This window comes from Schistocerca americana, chromosome 6, assembly GCF_021461395.2.
Source record: "Schistocerca americana isolate TAMUIC-IGC-003095 chromosome 6, iqSchAmer2.1, whole genome shotgun sequence".
Taxonomy (NCBI): Eukaryota; Metazoa; Arthropoda; class Insecta; order Orthoptera; family Acrididae; genus Schistocerca; species Schistocerca americana.
The window spans coordinates 583815062-583836226 of NC_060124.1; the positions used below are offsets into that span (position 1 = coordinate 583815062).

Sequence of the window (21165 nt, forward strand, 5' to 3'; positions counted from 1 at the left end):
TAAACAAAATTCAGTGCCAAATTCACTCGGGAACAAATGAGTGCCGACGGGGTTAGGACACACAACATCCTTTACACCACATCGTGCAAAGTGAAAAGGTATTTGTTAAACCAAAATTATACAAAGTAAATTTAATATGTGCATGTGCAGCACTCTCAGAATGAAAAACAAGAATGATGTGTAACAACAAAACATGAGTTACAACAAATATATACGCAAAATATTTTGCCACGACAAAATTACATTTTTAGAAACCATGTGAGGTGTTAACTTGCTGATAAAATTCACATTTACATCATTTGGTTTGCGGATGACAAGCTACCAGTGTGGGACTCCATACAGATGGTCCTGTAAAACAGATGTAAAATCAAGGCAAGAAAAAAAAAAACCAAATAAAAACTGTCTTTAGGTCTCATTTTGTTAGCTCAGTTGCAACCTAAAATATGTTCACTTTTTACAGTTTTTCAAGAATCAAAATCCACTAACGATGGCATGAAAATACTGGAACATATTCAGGTATCAAGAAAAATAGTGTTTCGCATCAATGGCGGAACCTATATACAATAATTTTAACTGCAAACATGTAAAAACTACAAGAGCTGCAAATCCAGGAGACGTCAATGGCCAAAGCACAGAGGTTATAAAATGCAGGCTTGCAATAGTAAGTAAAGTGTTCCAAAAAGGAAATTTGTTAGTATCTAATGCAAATTTAAGTCTTTGAATTTCTGAGTGTATCATTATATAAGAGTGAAACATGGGTGATAAAAATTCCACAGAAGAAGAAAACAGATGTTATTGAAATGTAATGCTACAAGAAAATGCTGAAGATGAGCTGGGTTGAGTGAGCAATAATGAGGAAATTAATGAACTAGGGGAACTAAATTTATGGCACAACTTCCCTTCATTTAGTCATCAGTTAACAGGACACAACCTGAAGCTTAAAGGAATTGTCAACTTGGTGATGCGGTGGGGGTTATAGGCTTGACTGCATAAGAAATTCAGACAGGTGTAGAATGCAGTAGTTATGCAGAAATGACAGTAGCTGCAGGTGACAGGCTAGCACTGAGAGATGCACCAAATGAGTCTTCAGACCAAAGAAGACAAACAACAACAAAATGAAGTGAGTACCTTTTATGTTCTTGGTCACCTATAGAATGTTACACAGTAATTTTCCTTGTAGTGAAATTTCTGAGGAGCAAATACAGTTTTGACTTTAGTTACATACATTTACAAGCTTTTGATTTTTGGAAATGCAGAAAGCAGAATCATTTTATTCTGTAATATCTCTTCTTCCACTCTCTTTTTGTGTTTAACATAACACTGACAATTTACTGTTAACAATGTGAAGAAACTGATGTCTTTTACTTACCCATACAAGTAATAGAAAAATGATAATAAATAAAATGCGAGCTTAATCCAGCCTTCTTTCTGGCACCTGTTTAATACATCTGCATTCATTATGCTTGTGGGATCGTACAGCCCAGGGCCTGACATGACAGGACGAGTCCGGTACCTGAAAGTGATGAGTAACTGACTGTCAGTTTATATTTATGACTGTAACTTATTAAACAGAATAAAACAATTGCTACATAATACTGATAAAAGAGTAGCTAATCTTGAAACTTTTAACTCATTTAGCACTTATGTAAGAGCTGCAATTGCAGGAGTAATATTAGGGTTAGACCAGAAAACTTCGAAATCATTCTAAAGATCCAGGAGATGCTGCAAGTCCAAAAACTTCAGCTTAGCTATTCCAGTAGCTTCAGTGTTCTGAACACTGGTCACTAAAATGTAGAAATAACCTAAGAAGTTCAGAAGCAATCAGGTAGTACAGGTGTAAGATGCAAGCAAGTGGAGCAGAAACAAAAGCATTAAGAAGCCCAAGAAGCTCTTATTTCGGAGTAGCAGTCACAGGGCAGGAATGTCAGAACTGAGAGATGACTAAATGAAATAAAGTAGGGGATGCAAGCAGTTTGGACCACAGCCTCAACTGAGGAAGACACTAGGCACATAGTTGGCAATGATTCTCACACTAATGTAAAGTCTGTGTCACTCTTTGAGCATTATGATAACCTCTGGATGCTCTCAGTGGACTGTGTTAATTTGAAACTTCAAAAATCACACATGGGTGCAGCTGATGCATTCCCCCTGAATCAGTTGTGTCATACACAGCACAGATTACATCTGAATGTTCCTGGTAACAAGCTACTTGCTCAGCTAAGCACTGCAGGAGCACCCAGTCTGGCCATAGAAATACCTGTCAATGATTTCCACTTTGATTCCAAGACCTTCTTAGGATTAATTCCTCCAACAGGACAGATCTACAAAACAATTATATTTACAGTTGGGACAGCCAATAGGGAGGGGGGACTGCAGCTTGGGCAAAGCGATAAATATTAAAGAATACTCATATTAGAAGCCTTATTAATGAATGTGATGAACTTCTAATATCCACACAAGAGAGCAGTGTCCAATGAATTGGGCTTAGCGGAACATCACATTGAATTTACTGAAATAAAGTCAATACACCATGGTGGATAACAGCTAATATCACATTACTGTGTAACCTACAAGAAGAAAGGAGTAGTGCCTATACAGGGTGTCCCAAAATAATGTATACACTTCTTGAAATTGAATATCTCTTTAATTAAAGGAGATAAAATGCAGTTTTTGTGGGTAATTATTCAGAAGGCAATGAAGAACATAACATTTTCTTTTGTTCCAGGATTGTAAACATGGTGTGCTAAAGTGTTACAGGAAAACAGAGAATGTGAATGAGGTATGACGATGTTGGAGGGTAACAATTGCAAGAATATGAGAAAACTTTGACATCAGAGGAACAGTACAAGATTTGAAGAAGGGACATTGCAGAGGAAAGAGATGTTCAGCAGTGATCCAGGCACACACACAATCCCAAATAAATCTGCAAGGCAATGCTCTCAAGGGATTGCGACATGCAAATGCAATGTTCACAGAATTCAGTGTGCTCAGAAATTGAAGCCTTACATTCCAAGACTTTTCCATGCTCTTAATGAGGATGCTTCCAATAGGTGAAGTGGATTTTGTGAGTGGTTCATTAACAGATGTGAAGAAGAGCAACATTTCCACTATCTAATTCTTTGGTCAGATGAAATGACTTTTAAACTAAATGGAACAATTAACTACCGTAAATGCGTGTACTGGGCCAGTAATAACCCATATGTAATAGAGGAAAGACGAGGAAAGACATGTTAATCTACCAGGAGTACGAGTGTAGTGCGGTCTGTCTTCTGGAAGGTTAACTGGGCTGTACTACTTTGAAAACACTGTCACAGGTGACTCTTACTCAGAAATATTGCATACAATAACTCCTGGTCTTAATGACTTTTTTGAAAATGAAGATTATTGCTTTCAACAGGGGGGGTGCACCACATCACACATTGATGTGAGGGTATTTGTCAGTTGTAAATTCCCTGCAAGATGGATAGGACAAAGAGGGAGTGTGGAATCTCCAGCTTGAGCCCCTGATTTAAATCCTCTAGACTTTTGTCGCTGGGGTACTCTCGAAAACACAGTTTACACTGCAAGACCACAAACACTGGATGATCTTACAGAGCAAATTGAGGAGGCCTGTGATGCTATTCCATTACGAACAATTGGGACACCCTGTATATGCAACAAATGGAGCTAGGTCTAGTCCCTTCAGGACAATGCATGTTGACCTGTTCTTTCAATGCTGTGCTACATCAGGAAACAAACAAGCAAATATTACTATAGATCACCAGTAGGCCATATCTTGTGCTTCATAAATCAGGTACAGAGGGTTTTATTAAAGTTATGCATATTCAACTAGAGAAGATAGTACTGATCCAGGACATGTGAAATTTTAATTCTTCAGGCTTGTTCTCACATGGTATTTTGACAGCATAACTTGCTGTCTTCTTCAGGTGCTACCCAAGAATGGACCTTGGGTGGATCGAGTCCAGTATTTATGCCTGGATGGTACTGGGCACTCCGTAACCAGATCGTGTCACATCGGGTGTTCCGTCTGTGGTACGCGCCTGCCAGGAACGGCTCCAATGGTACTCTCTGGCTTCTGGTGTTCCAACTGCCATCCACATCCAGCTCAACCATCCTCTGGGGGTTGTGGCTGTTGTCTGAGGTGTACCAAATTCAACCTGTAATGTCTGCTGCTGCTGTCTCATGACTGGTTTCTCAGTATGCCCTTCTGTTTCTTGCAAAATCTCGAAGTGTCCTACGTTGAGTTTTCAGAAGCTCAAGAGCCAGAGCACAGGCAGTGCTGATACTGACATCAACTGTCACGGTTGATGAGATTCTCTCAATGGATTCTTTTATGACTCTGTTCCAGTATCTCGGGGTCTGTGTGATAATCTTTGTGTCACTGCAGATCATTGAGTGACCAAATTCTAAACAGTTATTGCCTGTCTGAGCATGGTGTGCCCCTGGTGTTCTTTACACCTGATGTCTGTGGCTCTGGTCGTCTGGTCGATGTATGACATCCCACACTGACATGGAATGTTGTGAATACCTAGCTTGCGTAGCCCCAGGTCATCCTTTACATTTCCCAGCACTGTCCCAATTTTAGTGGGCGGGCAAAATACACTTGATGTCATGTTTCATGAGATACTGATCTTGGCAGAGATTGGTCCAACATGTGGCAGGTATGCCGCCTTCTTCGCCTCTTCTGGATCCTGTGGCTGACTGGCAGGTCAAAATGCATTTTGGATGTCTCTAGAGGAAAACCCATTTTTGCTGAATACTGGCAAGAGTATGTGCCCAGTGGACTAAAGTTTTGAGCACTCCATTCTTCTGTGCTGAATGGTGGCAGCTATAAGCCAGTGTGAGCAGGTCTGTGGTACACTGTGCCCAAATGTGCCATCTGCTTTCCTCTTGACTATTACATAGGAGTTGTCCATCCTTCTCCAGTTCCATCATTATATTTGGGTGGTATGAATTCAGATGTTCCAGAAAATCATATAGCTTCTCCCTACCATAAGGCCAAATAAACATCCACACATCTGAAATTGCACTTAGACTGATATGTGGCCAATGTAAGTGCATCCTCTTCAAACCCTTTCATCAACAGGTTGACCACCACAGGTGATGGAGGAATGCCCATCACCACCAATTCTATTAGCTCACAAAATTGAGCTCCATATAGGAAGTACGTTGAGGTTAGTACATGACTGAATAAGGAGAGCCCCATCAAACTTCTCTCCAACAAAACTGAGTGAGTCATTGAGTGGCACTCATGTGGAGACACACACACCACATTGAAACTGACTATGATGTCCAAGTCCAAAATGTGTAGTTGCCTCAGCCATTGTAGCAAGTCCTCTGATTCCAAAAGTGGTGTGCATACTTGCCCATACGTGATGCCAACAACTTCTTCAGGTATTTTGAAGTAGGGTAGGTGTCCGTGCCAATATTGCCAAAGTAGGTTGAAGAGTAACCCCATTCTTGTGAACTTTGGAGAGTCCATACAGTCTGGGTGGTACTGGTGCTTTGGGATGCAGCTTCTTGATGACTTGCTCAGGCAGGCCCATCTACCTCAGCAGAGCACTGGCCTTTTTGTTCACTTTGTCCATGAGATCGCTTCCTATTGGTTTGTATCCAGGATCCTCCAGAAGTTGTTGCACCTTTCTGTCATACTCCATTTTCTTTAGGATGATTGTGGAGTTCCCCTTGCCTGCTGGCATCCCCACAATGCTGTCAACCTCCCGGAATTGCCTGATTGCAACCCTTTCATCGCCTGAGATGTTGGATTTGGGTGGCTTGATATTGGTGAGTGTCCTGCAGGTCACTCAAAAAATCTTTTCAGCCACACTGGAAGGTAGCGTGTTGGCTGCTTGCTGAACTGCACTGATACAGGCTGTGACAGGAGTCACTGCGAAGTTGAGGCCCTTGCTGAGTGGGCTCAGACTGCAGACAAAACAACCAACATGGTGTGGACCGGTTACAGAAGGCCCAGTAAGAAACAGAAGTGGAAACCAAGGAAACAGCCATGTGACAGAGCACCAGACATTACACATTGGCTTTGACACACCTCAGGTAACGACAACCACACCTAGAGGATAGTCGACTTGTGTGAAGACAGCAGTCTTAACACTGGTGACCAGAGAGGACCACTGGAGTCATGCCTGGCAGGCGTGGACCACGGACAGAACACTCGATGCGGTGCCGACCAATTATGGAGTGCCCGGCATCATCGAGGCATAAATATTGGACTCGATCCACCAAAGGACCATTCTAAGGTAGCACTTAAAGAAGACAGTGAGTTATGGCACCGAAAGCAAGTTACGGCTTCAAAATACCATGTGAGAATGACGTGAACATCTGGCAGAGATCCTGATTATTCTAAATGTGAAACTATTGATGTCTAGGTTTGGGTTATTCCCCCACAGTAAAATTCCTTTGGGGGACTGAATAATGACAACTCGCAATTTGTTTTTTGGACCCAACTATCACCATTGTTTGAATATCAAAAACAATACTAAATTTTTTTATCTCACTACAGTTGTTAAATGCCAGACAGCTGCTGCCCATTCAGGGCAGAGGAGGCAACAAGACATGCTGCTAACCCCTCAATGGGCCCAAAATGCTGAGGTGCCCTCTCTTAGAGACAACAGCAAAAACATTCTTCACGAATAAACCATAAGACCAGATCAGTTGCAGAGACGCAAGGGGTAGTGAGTCAGGAAGATTAAGAGTTCACTGCAGGGCGGCTAGGTTTGGACAGTCCAGAAAAATGTGGACCACTGCCAAACAGGGACCACAATGACAGTGGGGCAGATCCTCGCTGCAGAGGTGATAACCATGAGTCAGTCAAGTATAGCCAATGTGGAACCAGGAAATGATGATGGAGTACTTTTGAGAGGTCCGCATGGAGGATCTCCACTAACTCAAAGTCTTCTTTATAGTCAGAAGTTCGTTTGGCGAAGTCAGAGTATGCCATTCCATAGTCCAAACCCTAAGAACTTGGCAGCATAATACCAATCAAAGGTTTGGTGCCAGAATATCAGTCCCAACAGGCAGCATGTCAGTAGCCGATTTGGTCAGCTTCTCAGCAAGTTCATTCCCCAGGATCCCAACATGACCCAGTGTCCAGAGCAAAACGGGACTCCTGGGTAGTTAGGAGCAAGGGGTGGCAAGGTTCACACTAGTAAAGAGCTTGAAAGCTGCTCCACGAGTCTCTACATGAGGATGGTCTCATTGGTGCAGGAACGGATATGCTCAAGAGCACAGGAGATGGCTACCGACTGCAGCCATCCGGCAAGGAGCGGAGTTCATTACATCCTGCATCAACGTAAGCAAAACCAGTGTGACCAGTAATCATCAACCAATCAGTACAGGCTTCTTCTGAACCCCAAAACAAGCTGAGAATGGAGAAGAATTGGCAGTGGAGGGCCATCAGGTGGTGCCGAGTCTTTTGGGCATTCTGATAGGTCAAGACAGAACTGTGGATGTGGGACACACCATGGAGGTGTGTGTGAACAGGCCTGGAGAAGAGGTGGTAGAGAGGAAGCTGGAGTTCTGAAAAATGGGATCAGATGCAGATGTTGATTGTAACCTCAAACTTGGGTCACTGGTGTTAGAAGTGGATCTCTGTACCTCAAAAGAGGAGACAGTACTTCAGGTACTCCACAGAGCAGTGGATGTTTTATGCATAATCAATCAACTGTTGTTGGCACAGAACTTGCAATGGTGTGACACCTGCCTCTGCTAAGAGGCTGATAAGGGGACTTGGTTGGTTGGTTTGTGGGATTGAAGGGACCAGATTACTACGGCCATCGGTCCCTTTTTCTACGGACACGAAACACCCATAAAGAATAAAAATGAACAATGGAGACGACACAGGACAATAAAGACTCAGACAGAGACCAGACAAAAGGAATTAAAATAACACAGAGTCTGACAGTGGTCGGCCAGCCATAGAGAGAAAAAAGGAAAAGCCAACCACCAAGAAACGCACTGAAAAACCCAGTCTAAAATCGTAGGCCAAAGGCCAGACTCGACACAAAGTAAGGACAAACACTTAGATCATGACAAAAGCCCCCTGCACAAATAAAATGCAAAACTAAGCCTGCCATGGCAGTGTCATCTGTTAAAAGTACAGGAAGTGTATCAGGCAGCGCAAACATCTGCCTGAGCGCAGTTAAAAGGGGACAGGCCAACAAAATGTGGACCACCGTCAAAGCTGACCTGCAGCGACATAGAGGTGGGTCCTCACAGTGCAATAAGTAGCTGTGCGTCATCCGGGTGCGGCCAATGCGCAGCTGGCAGAGAACAATACACTCCTTGTGAGAGGCCCACAAGGAAGTGCGCCACGCACCGGTAGCCTCCTTAATGGCCTGAAGTTTGTTGGGTGAAGGAAGGGTGCGCCATTCTTCACTCTACGTGAGAAGTACCTTCTGCCGCAAAACTGACCTGAGGTCACTCTCCGCAAGGCCAATCGCCAAGGCTAGTGCACCGACAGCCTGTTTGGCCAGCATGTCAACTTGTTCATTTCCCACGATGCCGACATGACCCGGGGTCCACACAAAGACCACAGAGCGGCCACAATGGGCAAGAGTATAGAGGGACACCTGGATAGCCATCACCAGACAAGAGAGAGGGAAATACTGGTCGATAGCTCATAAACCACTCAGGGAGTCACTACAGATAACGAAGGACTCACCTGAGCAGGAGTGGATATACTCTAGGGCGCGACAGATGGCGACCAGCTCGGCAGTGAAAACGCTGCAGCCAGCCGGCAATGAGTGTTGTTCGTAATGATCCCCTAGAGTAAGAGCATAACCGACACAACCAGCAACCATCGAATCATAAGTATAGATGATGTCAGAGCATTGAAATGCGGCAAGGATTGAAAGAAAGCAGCGGCGGAGGGCCTCAGGAGGCACTGAGTCCTTCGGGCCCTGTGCCAAATCGAGCCGAAGGCATGGGCGGGGCACACATCATGGGGGTGTACGCAGAGGGGCCCGGAAAAGAGGTGGAAGAGGGAAAACCTCAAGCCACAGAGAAGAGCTCCGACGTGAACTGCGATCGTACAACCTGACTGGGGCCACCATTCTGGAAGATGGACGGCGGACTGAGGGAACAGGAGACAATAATTGGGATGCCCGGGCAAGCTACAAATGTGTGTAATATAAGCAGCCAGTAATCGTTGGCGCTGGAACTGCAATGGAGGGATACCTGCCTCCACTAGTATGCTGTTGATAGGGCTTGTCCGGAAAGCTCCAGTGGCGAGTTGGATCCCACTGTTAAGGATGGGGTCCAGCAACCGCAATGCGGAAGGGGATGCTGAACCATAAGCCAGGCTCCCATAATCGAGTGGGGACTGAATTAACGCCTGGTACAGCCGTACAAGGGTAGACCAATCGGCACCCCAGCTGGTGTGGCTTAAGCAACGACAGGTGTTAAGATGCCGCAGCACGTCTTAAAAAGCTGCTGAATATGCGGCAGCCAAGTCAACCGGGTATTGAAAACCAATCCCAAAAGCCGATGCATCTCCACCACAGCAAGAGGATAGCCATCGAGATAAAGCAGTGGCTCAGGGTGAACAGTGCGCCGCTGGCAGAAATGCATAATGCGGGTCTTGGCAGCCCAAAACTGGAAGCCATGCTCTACAGACCAAGACTGCGCCTTATGGATAGCACCCTGCAGCTGCCGTTCAGCAGCTGCAATGCCAGTGGAGCTATAGTAAAGGCAGAAGTCATCAGCATACAAGGAAACTGAGACAGACATTCCCACCGCCGCAGCGAACCCATTAATTGCAATTAAAAAGAGGCAGACACTTAAGACAGATCCTTGCGGCACCCCATTCTCCTGAACTTGGGAGGAACTGTGGGAGGCTGCAACTTGCACGCAGAAGGTAAGAAGCGACAGAAAATTTTGTTTGAAAATTGGCAGCGTACCCCGACGACTCCAACCATGAAGCATAGAGAGGATGTGATGTCGCCATGTCGTATCGTATGCCTTCCGCATGTCAAAAAAAGATAGCGATCACATTATGACGGCAACCAAAGGCCATACAGATGGCAGACTCCAGGCTCAGCAAATTATCGGCAACAGAGCGGCCCTTATGGAACCCACCCTCAGATGGAACCAGAAGGCCCCGAGACTCGAGTAGCCAACTCAACCGCCAGCTCACCATGCGTTCGAGCAACTTGCAAAGAACGTTGATGAGGCTAATGGGGCGGTAACTGTCTACCTCCAGTGGGTTCTTGCCAGGTTTCAAAAAGGGGATTACGATGCTTTCCCGCCATGGTGACGGGAACTCACCCTCAACCCAGATACGGTTGAAAAGGTCTAGGTGGTGTCGTTGGCAGTCCACCGAGAGGTGCTTAAGCATCTGATAGTGGATGCGATCTGGCTCGGGAGCCATATCAGGGCAAGCGGCTAGGGCACTTCAGAATTCCCACTCACTGAACGGAGAATTGTAAGATTCAGGGTGGCGCATGTGAAATGAAAGGCTCCAACATTCCAACCGCTCTTTCAGCGCGTGAAAGGCCAGTGGGTAATTCACAGAAGCGGAACTCTGAGCAAAATGCTCCGCTAAGTGGTTTGCAAGTGTGGCGGAGTCAGTACAGACCGCTCCATTCAGCGAAAGCGCACAGGTACACTGACGGGGGTCCGATAGCCATAAAGTCTCCTGATCTTGGCCCAAACCTGCGATGGAGAGGTACAGAGGCCAATAGTGGAGATATACCTTTCCCAGCACTCCTGCTTGTATCGGTGAATGAGGAGGTGGGCTCGTGCACGGAGCCGTTTAAAGGTGATGAAGTGTTCCAATGAGGGATGCCGCTTGTGACGTTGGAGGGCCCGTCTGCGACCTTTAATCACCTCAGCGATCTCTGGCGACCATCAACGCACAGTCCACCACTGAGGGGACCCAGAAGAACAGGGAATGGCAGATTCTGCAGCAGTAACGATGCCTGTGGTGACCAAGTGAACCACTGCATCAATGGCATCAGTGAAAAGAGGCTCAATAGTGGCAATGGAGGTGCACAAGTCCCAGTCAGCCTTATTCACAGCCCATCTACAGGGGCACCCAGAAGAGTGACACTGTGGCAGTGACAGAAAGATCGCAAAGTGGTCACCACCGCACAAGTTGTCGTGCACACTCCATTGGACAGATGGTAATAGGCTAGGGCTGCAGATCAAAAGGTCGATGGCTGAGTACGTGCCATGCGCCACACTGAAATGTGTGAAGGCACCATTATTTAAAAGGGAAAGGTTGAGCTGTGCCAACACTTACTCAATGACGCTGCCTCGGCCTGTTGCCACTGATCCACCCCACAGAGGGTTATGGGCATTGAAATCGCCAAGTAACAGAAAAGGTGGCGGCAATTGGGCTATCAGCACAGCCAGGACATGCTGCAGGACATCACCATCCCGGGGAAGACAGACAGCAACAGCCTGAGGTGTCCACACCCCAACAACTGCCCATGAAGGTGTTTGTAGTGGGACACACTTCCTGTAAAGGGCATGAAGGACGTAGATGCAGACGCCACCAGATACCATCTCATAATCTGCCCGGTTCTTATAATAACCCCAATAGCCATGGAGGGCGGGGGTTCGCATTGCTGGAAACCAAGTGTCCTGAAGAGCAATGCAGAAGAAAGGGTGAAGGTTGGGAAGTTGTTGGAGCTCAGCAAGATGGTGGAATAAACCGTTGCAGTTCCACTGGAGGATGACATTGTCCATGGCTGAGAAAGGCGTGAAGAGACAGGAGGCAGATTACGCAGCTGGGTCACCTGCCACCACTGATTGAGTACTCGTGTGAGTGACATCCATTGTGGATGAGGATCCGGCGAGATCTAGGTCCTCAGCGGACGCCAGAATCTCTACCTCATCCGCAGACACTGAGCTGGTAGGGAATGGTGGGAGTGCTGCCACCGCAAGGTCTGGATTCTTGGGTGCCTTCTTCTTTTTCTGTTTTCCTCGCTGTGCCTTCGGTGGTTCTGGCTGGGAGGGCTTCACTGAGTCAGTCTCAGGGACGGACCATGAAGCCCTACGACCAGCGACCTGTGGTTGCTTCAGCCACTGGCGGGTGTCCGCTTTTCCACTTGTCAGAACCTGGGGAGGGAGGGCCCCAAGGGATCCCCCTTCTTCCTGGCGAGAGAAGCCGAAGAGGAATTACGCTTCTCCAGCTGGGAATTGGGAACTGATGTCCCTGAAGATTTCTGGGGTGGGGTGGGGGTGGGGGAGGGGATGTTGCTCCTGAAGTAGATGAAGCATGAGCAACAGGGAGTGAAGTGACCCCCCCACCATCAAGAGGGCAGGTGGAATCCGACAGATCAGAGAGCCTACTGTACGCGACGAAACGGAAGACAGTAGAACTGTTGGTGCAGCGGCGGTGTAGGTGGATGTCATTGGCACAGGATGTACCTCTCATATTTCCGCTTAGCCTCAGTGTAGGTCAGGCGGTCCAGGGTCTTATATTACATTCTCTTTCATTCTTTCTGTAAAATCCTACAGTCCGGTGAGCAAGGGGAATGGTGTTCTCCGAAGTTAACACAGATAGGAGGCGGGGCACTTGGAAGGATGTCCACAATCTCGACAAGACATACGCCCAAACTTCCAGTATTTAAAACACCGCATCGGGGGAGGGATACATGGCTTCACATCACAGCGGTAAAGCATCACCTTGACCTTTTCGGGTAAGGTGTCACCCTTGAAGGCCAAGATGAAGGCACTGGTGGCTACCTTATTATCCCCTGGACCCTGATGGATGCGCCAGACAAAGTGAACACCTCGTGATTCTAGGTTGGTGCGCAATTCATCGTCTGACTGCAAAAGAAGATCCCTGTGGAATATAACACCCGGGACCATGTTTAAACTCTTACGTGCCGTGATGGTAACTGAAACATTCCCCAACTTGTCACAAGCGAGTAGCGTCTGTGACTGGGCAGTGGATGCTGTTTTGATCAAAACTGACCCAGAGTGCATTTTGGACAAGCCCTCCACCTCCCCAAACTTGTCCTCTAAATGCTCCACAAAAAACTGAGGCTTCGTCGAAATAAATGATATGCCACCAACTCATCACGTACAGACGAGATACCGGGGTGAATAAACTTCACTGCCTTCTTTAGCCACATGTTCCTCCCATGGAGTGGCCAGGGAGGGAAATGATCTCAGATCGTATTTCTTGCCATTGAGGTTAGACCTCGATCGCTTAGAGCCTGCTGGTGGAGGCTCACCAGCGAGGAGAGATGATGTACCATGCTACACTGCGGGTCATCCGCCCTGATGCCACCCACTCCGACCAGGGCCTCTACCCATGGGCACCACCCAGCCGCAGCAAAGACCACCTGGCAGGATGGCCCTTGCTGGGAGTCCCGATGCCCCAGGGAGATACGCATCTACTCCTTGGCATACATGGGGAGGTAGCAGCTCAGGCATCAGCAGTGCGATCCCTGTGTAGTCAGGGGGGCTACCACCAAGAGGGTAGGTACATGACAACCCCACCACAAAGGACTGGCTACCGTGCTGGATTTGGGGTGTCTAACATCCATTTGTATCGTGAGGGCGAAGATGGAAGCACACAATGGAGGGATGTATGCTACACACTGCAGCTGAAGTGGCCGGAAGCTCGGTGCAAGTCCAACTCTATGACGATATCGAGTGTGCCAGATCTTAAGGCAAGACTGATTTTTAATGCACCACATAAGGCATCCTTCCCCAAATGGTACACACTAACAGAAAATTTTGAAATGTAGAGGTCAAACCCCTTAGGGGACCATCACATTAAGGCCGAAATGTTGGAGACTCCTTTTAGTTGCCTCGTACGACAGGCAGGAATACCACGGGCCTATTCTTACCCCCAGACCTGCAGGGGGGGGGGGGGGGGGAGGGGGATAATGGGACTAGTCTGAAAGGTGCCAGTTGCAACCACTAATGACATATCAGGTCATGCATCTGTGCCATCGAAGGTGCCACCAAACTGTATTGCTAGACTCCCATAATCTAGATGGGACTGGACCAATGCATTGTAGAGATGTAGCAGAGTCAAGTGTTTCGTGCCCCAGTAGGTATTCCTGAGGCATCTAAGAGCACTGACCAACATGTGTGCTTTAGTTGACAAATATGGGGAAGCCATGTCAACCAGGCATTGAAGGCCAGTCCGAAAAAATTATGAAAGTCCACCACATTGTGAGGCTGACCATCAGAGTACGCATCTGGAAGGGGATGCACTGTACAGTGATAACAGAAATGCATAACACAGGTCTTGGCAGCAGAAAACTGGAAGCCATAAGTAAGAACCCACGATTGCACTCTGTGTACTGCTCCCTGCAGCCTGTGTTCAGCAACATCCATCACAGATGAACAAAAATAAATGCAGAAGTCATCAGCAGACAAAGAGGACACTGTAGGACCCACAGCCACCACAAGACCAATGACAGCCACTAAAAAGAGTGGGACAATGAAAATAGAAACCTGCAGAACCCATTCTCGTGCAGATGGAATGAGCTAAGGGAGGTGCCAAACCTATAACTGAAAACTGAGACACGAAAGAAACTTCAGAATAAAAATCTGGAGTGGGCCATGGAGTCCTCGCTCACATAAGATGGCAAGGATGTGGCGATGCTATGTGGTATCATAAGCTTTATGCAGATCAAAGAAGATTGCAACAAGGTGTTGATGTCAGGCAAAATCTGTTCGGATATCAGATTCCAGATGGATTAAATTATCTGCAGTATGGGTCGAAGCCAAAAGGTCCCGGGTTCTAGGATCCAATACAGCGTTCGACTCTCCATACAGTCCAGTAACTTGCAGAGGACACTGGTTAAACTGACTGAACAATGGCTGGCTATCTGAAGAGGTGGTTTATCCAATTTCGAAACTACAATAACAACACTTTCTTGCCACTGGGGAGGGAATTTCCCCTCACTCCACAGACAGTTGTAAAGGGCATGTATATGATCTGGCTAGTCACTGATAGGTGTTTAAGAATTTGGTTGTGCACCTGGTCCGGTCCAGGGGCCATGTCGCAGCAGTGCTTATTTCCACTCCTGGTCTTGGCCTGGGTGAAATGCTGAGCAAAATGCTCAGCAATATTGTGTGGGCTGGTGAGGATAACACCATTTAGGAAAATTCCCGGGACAACTGTAGGAGGAGTGGTCAAAATTGTACCTGATCTTTGCTCATACCTTTGAAGAGGGAGTATGCAGCCCTGTGGTAGTGACATCATCCCCAACAAATCTGTTTCTGGAATTTCATTAGATAACGGGTCCATGCATGAAGCCATTTAAAGGAAAGGATGCATGAAGCCATTTAAAGGAAAGGATGCATGAAGCCATTTAAAGGAAAGGAGGTGGTTAAGAGATGGACGCCACAGTTGAATTCAGTGCTGTCTAATCAATACCATTGTGTGATGAAGTGGTTGGGATGGCAGCTAAGGAAAAGGCATCCCAATCAGCATTAGTAAAGACCCACCTGGAGGGGAGACCAGACAAAGGACTCTGAAGAAAAGCTAAGACAACTGGAAAATTATGGCTGTTGCACAACTTATCATGAACTACTTATTGAATGGAGGGGAGAAATCCAGGGCTACAAATGGAAAGTTCAATGGCCAAGAAAGTGCCATATGCCACACTAGAGTGTGTGTGGAAGTTCCAGTGTTGAGGAAGCAGAGATCAGGCCCCACCAGCAGGTCTTCAACAATCCCACCCCAATCAGTGGTCACAGTACCATTAAAATCCCTAAGGAGAAGAAACGGAGGCGACAGCTTTCTAAGGAGTGCAAGACGAGTAAGAAGCATAGGGAGGAGATAAAGATAAGGATTGCATATTGTTACCAGAGCCACCACTTCCAGTGCAGTTTGAAGAGGAACCCAGAAACTAACAATGTCTGCATGGACCAACGTACAGACACCACAAGAGGCCCACAGAGGGAATGATACCTTGTTCTTAGAAGTATATCTCATTATTCTGACTTCAAGAGGAGAGTGTTGGATTACTTTTTATGTATTTTCTCTCTCTCTGGGGCAATGCAAATAAAGCATTTAAACAGTAGACGTCGGTAGTGTAAAGTGTATCAACACGTATCTTGGAGTTGTCTTTTTAATGATCTTTAAACTCTTACATTTACTTCCTAGTACATTTACTCTGTAATTGTTTTCATTGTTGTTGATAAAAATCAATTCCAACTCAACTGTGATTGGCACAATCACAATATAAAACACAATGAAGATTCCATTTAGACATTGTCTCCTTGTCTAGAGTTCAGCATCGAGTTATGTATCTTGGAACCAAGCATTCACCAAGCTTCCATTTAAGATATTGCAAGGAACTGGGAGGTCTCACCAGTTCAATAGAAAATTAAAAAATACTTCATTACACTCTTTCTTGTGTGTTATCTGATTATCTAAATCAAGGCTAAAAAATTTCTATTAGCTACATGGCAATTTTCAGTGTCTGTTGTATAGCTATGTGACAGATAGCAATTAATTGTACACAGAGTTTTACATACGTAGGCAACTTTTCTTGGAGTAATACTAATGTAACCAAGTCAACATTAAGCTATTAATAGGAGAGAAACTGCAGCTATTCAACAGAAATGAGAAATTCACAGCTTTCTTTAAAGTAACACCTGTCTTTCTTATTTATCTGGTTAAATTTAGCTACTGTAGGAATCAAATGGTACCAAGCAATACTGTGACCATTTATTATTATTATTGCAGTGGACATACTAAGTCCTGTTTCTACATTTTGCTTGTCTTGTTAATGTATACCTTGATCTTTTCCTTCCAGAAGCAAGAAGGAAAACCCTCGGATATGTAGGATGCAATGAATGACTGAATGGATGGATGGAGGAGTGATGACATTGGGTACACAGCTGAAAAAGCTCCTCAGTGAAGTGTGAAAATAGGATTACTCAGAGAAGTATGGGAAGCCTAGGGTGAAGTATTGTGCTGAAATTGTTAATGCAAAGCTTTGATAGTTCCTCTGGAGAGAAAGATATTCACACACGCCTGATTGATATATTGCCCATCATTCGGTCATATCACACTGGGCATATTTCGCATCTGAATGCTTCTGATAGGAGACTACTTTCACAGCTAACTGCCTGCAGCATCCTGAAAAACCAAAGAAGTATCCACCTTATTCTTGCAAATTCATGTTTTCATCAGGTATTTTTAAGGTAAATTCTTCTGAAAGGCAGATGGAGAGCAAAATTAGTTATACTTGAAACAACTACTACTAAGGCAGAATACAGCAACTCAAACAACAAGTTTCAGGTCTGGAAGATAATTCCATTTAGTATCTATCATAAACAGATAATAAATTTTATAATTAAAAAGGACTTTCTTATACAAAAATGAAGGAAAATGAAAAGGTAAGTAGAATATCAGAAATGTTATGGTATTATGAATGTCATTTGTAATTTTCTGAAACTGAAAAACACATCTAGTAAATGGATACAAGATACAATATTATATTACATTAGAAACTGTAACAAAAGAATATGAGGCTACACATAAAAAAATTGATGTTAAGTCCCAGGCCTCAAGGTTAGTGAGTATTGTGATGAATATTGATTGTTGAATGTTGTAGCAGAGCAGTGGATCTGGACCCAAGCAAACAAGGAGCGTTGACAGAATGAACATCACCAACAGGAAATATATCATGTTTCATTAAGCAGTTAGAGTGGTTGTAAGGCCATACTGGTATTACTGCTCACTTCTCATACGCGAAACCTTTCATATTTCCATAACTACTCCTCCTTTGAGGAGAAGATAGACAAACAAATATGTGGCATGGCATTAGACATCCACACAGTACCCTCAAATGCCAACCTGTTTATGAGCTATCTGGCAAAAACCTTCCTAGCAAAACAGACCTATATTTTAGTGATTTCTTTGCAAGTGTAATAATGATACTGCCATGACTAATGAACATCATAATACAGGGGGGGGGGGGGGGGGGGGGACCACACACACACACACACACACACACACACACACACACACACACACACACAAAACCGCTAACACCAGCATCTCAGGCCAGAAGCAACATCATGTGGGATGCAAGCAGTAATCTGGAGGGGCCTGAGAAGGGGAAGCGATAGTAGTGTATGGGTGGGGAGAGAGACAAACAATGTGGTGGACCGTGCAGGGACTAGACTGCCAACAGGCGCAGCATCAGGAGATTGTGGGGCAAGGAGGTGGGGGGGGGGGGGGGGGGGAGAAAGAAAGGAGTGGAGGGGAAAGGTGAGCGGATGCATCGGGAGGGAGATGAAAATGGAGATATGATAGGACAGGAGGGTGGAAACTGTTGGGTGGAGGGTATGGGGACAGTATGTTACTGAAGATTGAAGCTGGGGTAATTATGGGAGTGGATAATGTGTTGTGAGGATAGCTCCCACCTGTATAGTTCAGGGGAGGGAACGACCGATTTTTAATTAGACAGTGGGAAGTTGTGGTTTAGACTAACAACCAAAAACCCCTTCACTCGTATCTTCACGAACCAGCTGTAGGGCCAAGAGAAACTATCCTCTTTCCTCCACAGCTTCAGCACCTTCTCTCCAGTCTGCTTCACCTGGTCCTCCTCAGTTCAGCATGTCATTTTCCTGGGCATTGATCTCTATATCTCAGATGTCTCCATAAAAACCTCTGTGCATATCAAGCTCACTAACCATCAGAAGTACATCAATTTTAAGAGCTGTCATACCTATCACACTAGATTATCAATCCCCTAACCTCAAACTGAGCCCACAAATCAATCTCCTGTGCCACTTTTAGATACACTGATCAGCCAAAACATTACGACCATGACGTACTATTGATATAAACCCATCCAGGCAATAAAGTCCCTATTACACGATGCGCATAAACCGCACACCTATGTACCAATGCCCCAAGCATGCATATCTGTAACTACAGACTGGTTCATGTAGACCTTTTACATCATCCACACAGCATGTACCTGGCGCACATGCGCAGTAGACAGTGATAATGTGTGAAATGCAAACGGAACTGTCTGATCTGTTGTAAAGCCTTTCGTTCTACAGTGTGAAACACAAGTGGGACCATGTGACATGTAGGAAGGTAATTCTTTCAAATTATCAATTATAAAGGTTCATATTTGATAAGAAATTTTTTATCATTATTTATTAAGTAATTGTCATTCTATTATGTAGGTTACTACCGTTCTGAATTACAGACTCAAAAGTTAGTTTTGTATTATGACACTTGGTTACATAGCTATAAGAATTTATACAGCATTCTGCACATGGAGGACCCACTTATTTTTTGGAGCTATTGCCCTGGCAGTGACAGCAAATCTTTGGATTAGGGCAGAACGACAATGAAAACAAGAAACCAGATGGTGTCGAGTTCAACCCTGGCTGAAAAGAAGGGACAAAGGCAGGGGTTTATATTCACTGCTTATGAAAGAACTGAGGCTCGAAAATCTGCATGAACTTCGGAGCTTCGTGAGGATGGACATGGCCTGTTTCGAGTAGCTGCTGTCTATTACAGAAGATGGAATTAGCAAGTGTGACACAGTCATGATGGAATCTGTCTCACATTCTCAAAAGTAAGAATTAAATCACATGTTTATATGTTTTGTGATCATACCAGCCTAGATCATGAATGAAATACCGATAAATTGCCTGTTACATTGCAGGCTGGTTGTAACATTACGTTTCCTCACAACTTTGTAGTCTCTTAAGAATCTGGCTTTTAGGCACGGAATAGCACAGCCCACAATTTCAAAAGTTGATGTGGGTACCCGCACTGCAATTTGCAACACTTTACAGGACCAATACTTAAAGGTGCACTTTTGTTATTTTTCCAAGTTTGATGCTGCTCAGAGTTTCGCAGTCCTCGTCTATTGCACTGGGCCAAACTGCATGGACTTTCTCCCCTATCACTGCCAGTTTCTCTTTTGTGATATGCTGAAATAAAGCAAGAGGTGCAAACAAATCAAACATGCACTTTCGTAAACTGAGGCATTATGATACAAATCAAAAACAACCGTTTAACATTACATGCATATTACTCAGAAAGAAACAATTACTGACATACCTTATTATATAGCGAGCCATACATGCACCTTTCCTCGCTGTATGCCTGAATTAAGATGCTTACCGCTTATTTCTAGAATAAAAAAAAATAATTACTGTGTGTGTGTGTGTGTGTGTTGGAAGGGGGGGGGGGGGGGGGAGGGGAAAATCCCCAACACAAAAATCTGACATCAGTCACTAGCCACCTAACAATAAGCAAATAAGCAGAAAGCACTGTGGTACCCCCTTCTAAGCATGCACGAGTTATTGCAGCCTACCGCTCAAGCGCGGATTGACGGCAGTTTAGAACTGTTCTCTACTCTGGCATGTGGATAATGTGTCTGCTAATCGCACTGGATACTCGACACGAGTATTTCCAAAACTACATGACTTTTCAAGTGTTTGAGGAGCACTGCGGCGAGTGTCTTCAACACGTGGCAAAACCAAGGTGAAACCACATCCAGACATCGTGGGGTTGGGTGGCTACACCTCATCACACATGTCGAGCAGGGTCACCAGATCTGAACCCTATTGAACACATCTTAGATGTGACTGAAAGAGGCATCACAGCTCATCACTCCCCTCCCCAGAATTTATGGGAATTACGTGACTTCTGTGAGCAGATGTAGTGCCAACTCCCTCGTGACCTACCGAGGCCTCACTGCTTCCATGCCACGACACGTTGCCGCTGTTGTCCATGACAAAGGTGGACGCACTGTCTATTAGGTAAGTGGTCACAGTGTTCTGACTGATCAGTGTATGTCCCTAATCCTCCACACACCCTACAATTCAGCTGCAAATGAGTACCCACCTCATTACACAATACGGTTGATGTCCATAATATGGAGCAGAACAACTGCTGATTAAGAGATTTACCAAACAGTAAATGGCAAATACATAAAAAAAGAATAAAAGATTACACAATGTTTCACACGATGAATTAACCACAGGAATCCTTTGTGAAAGATGGGGAGGTGGGGTGCATTAATTGAATTCTGACAAAAAGCTAAAGTAAAAATGAATTTCTCAGGAACTTTGGACGATCTTAAAAGAATAAAACTGATAACTTATGTGCCAAACTGCTGTTTTAAGTGAGACATGAAACCACAGTTTTATGTCAGAAATGGGACAGCAGCCAGAGCAGCAAGAGGA

General features: G+C 45.2%; 1 protein-coding gene across 1 annotated transcript in view; it reads right to left on the reverse strand.

The window, feature by feature from the left end:
* The window catches only part of LOC124619209 (protein cornichon), an 81093-nt gene that overhangs the window by 15837 nt on the left and 44091 nt on the right, over positions 1 to 21165 (reverse strand). Inside the window, exon 4 of the mRNA XM_047145429.1 lies at positions 1370 to 1513. Within this exon, the coding sequence (XP_047001385.1) occupies positions 1370 to 1513 (144 nt within the window). The remainder of the gene's footprint in view (positions 1 to 1369; positions 1514 to 21165) is intronic.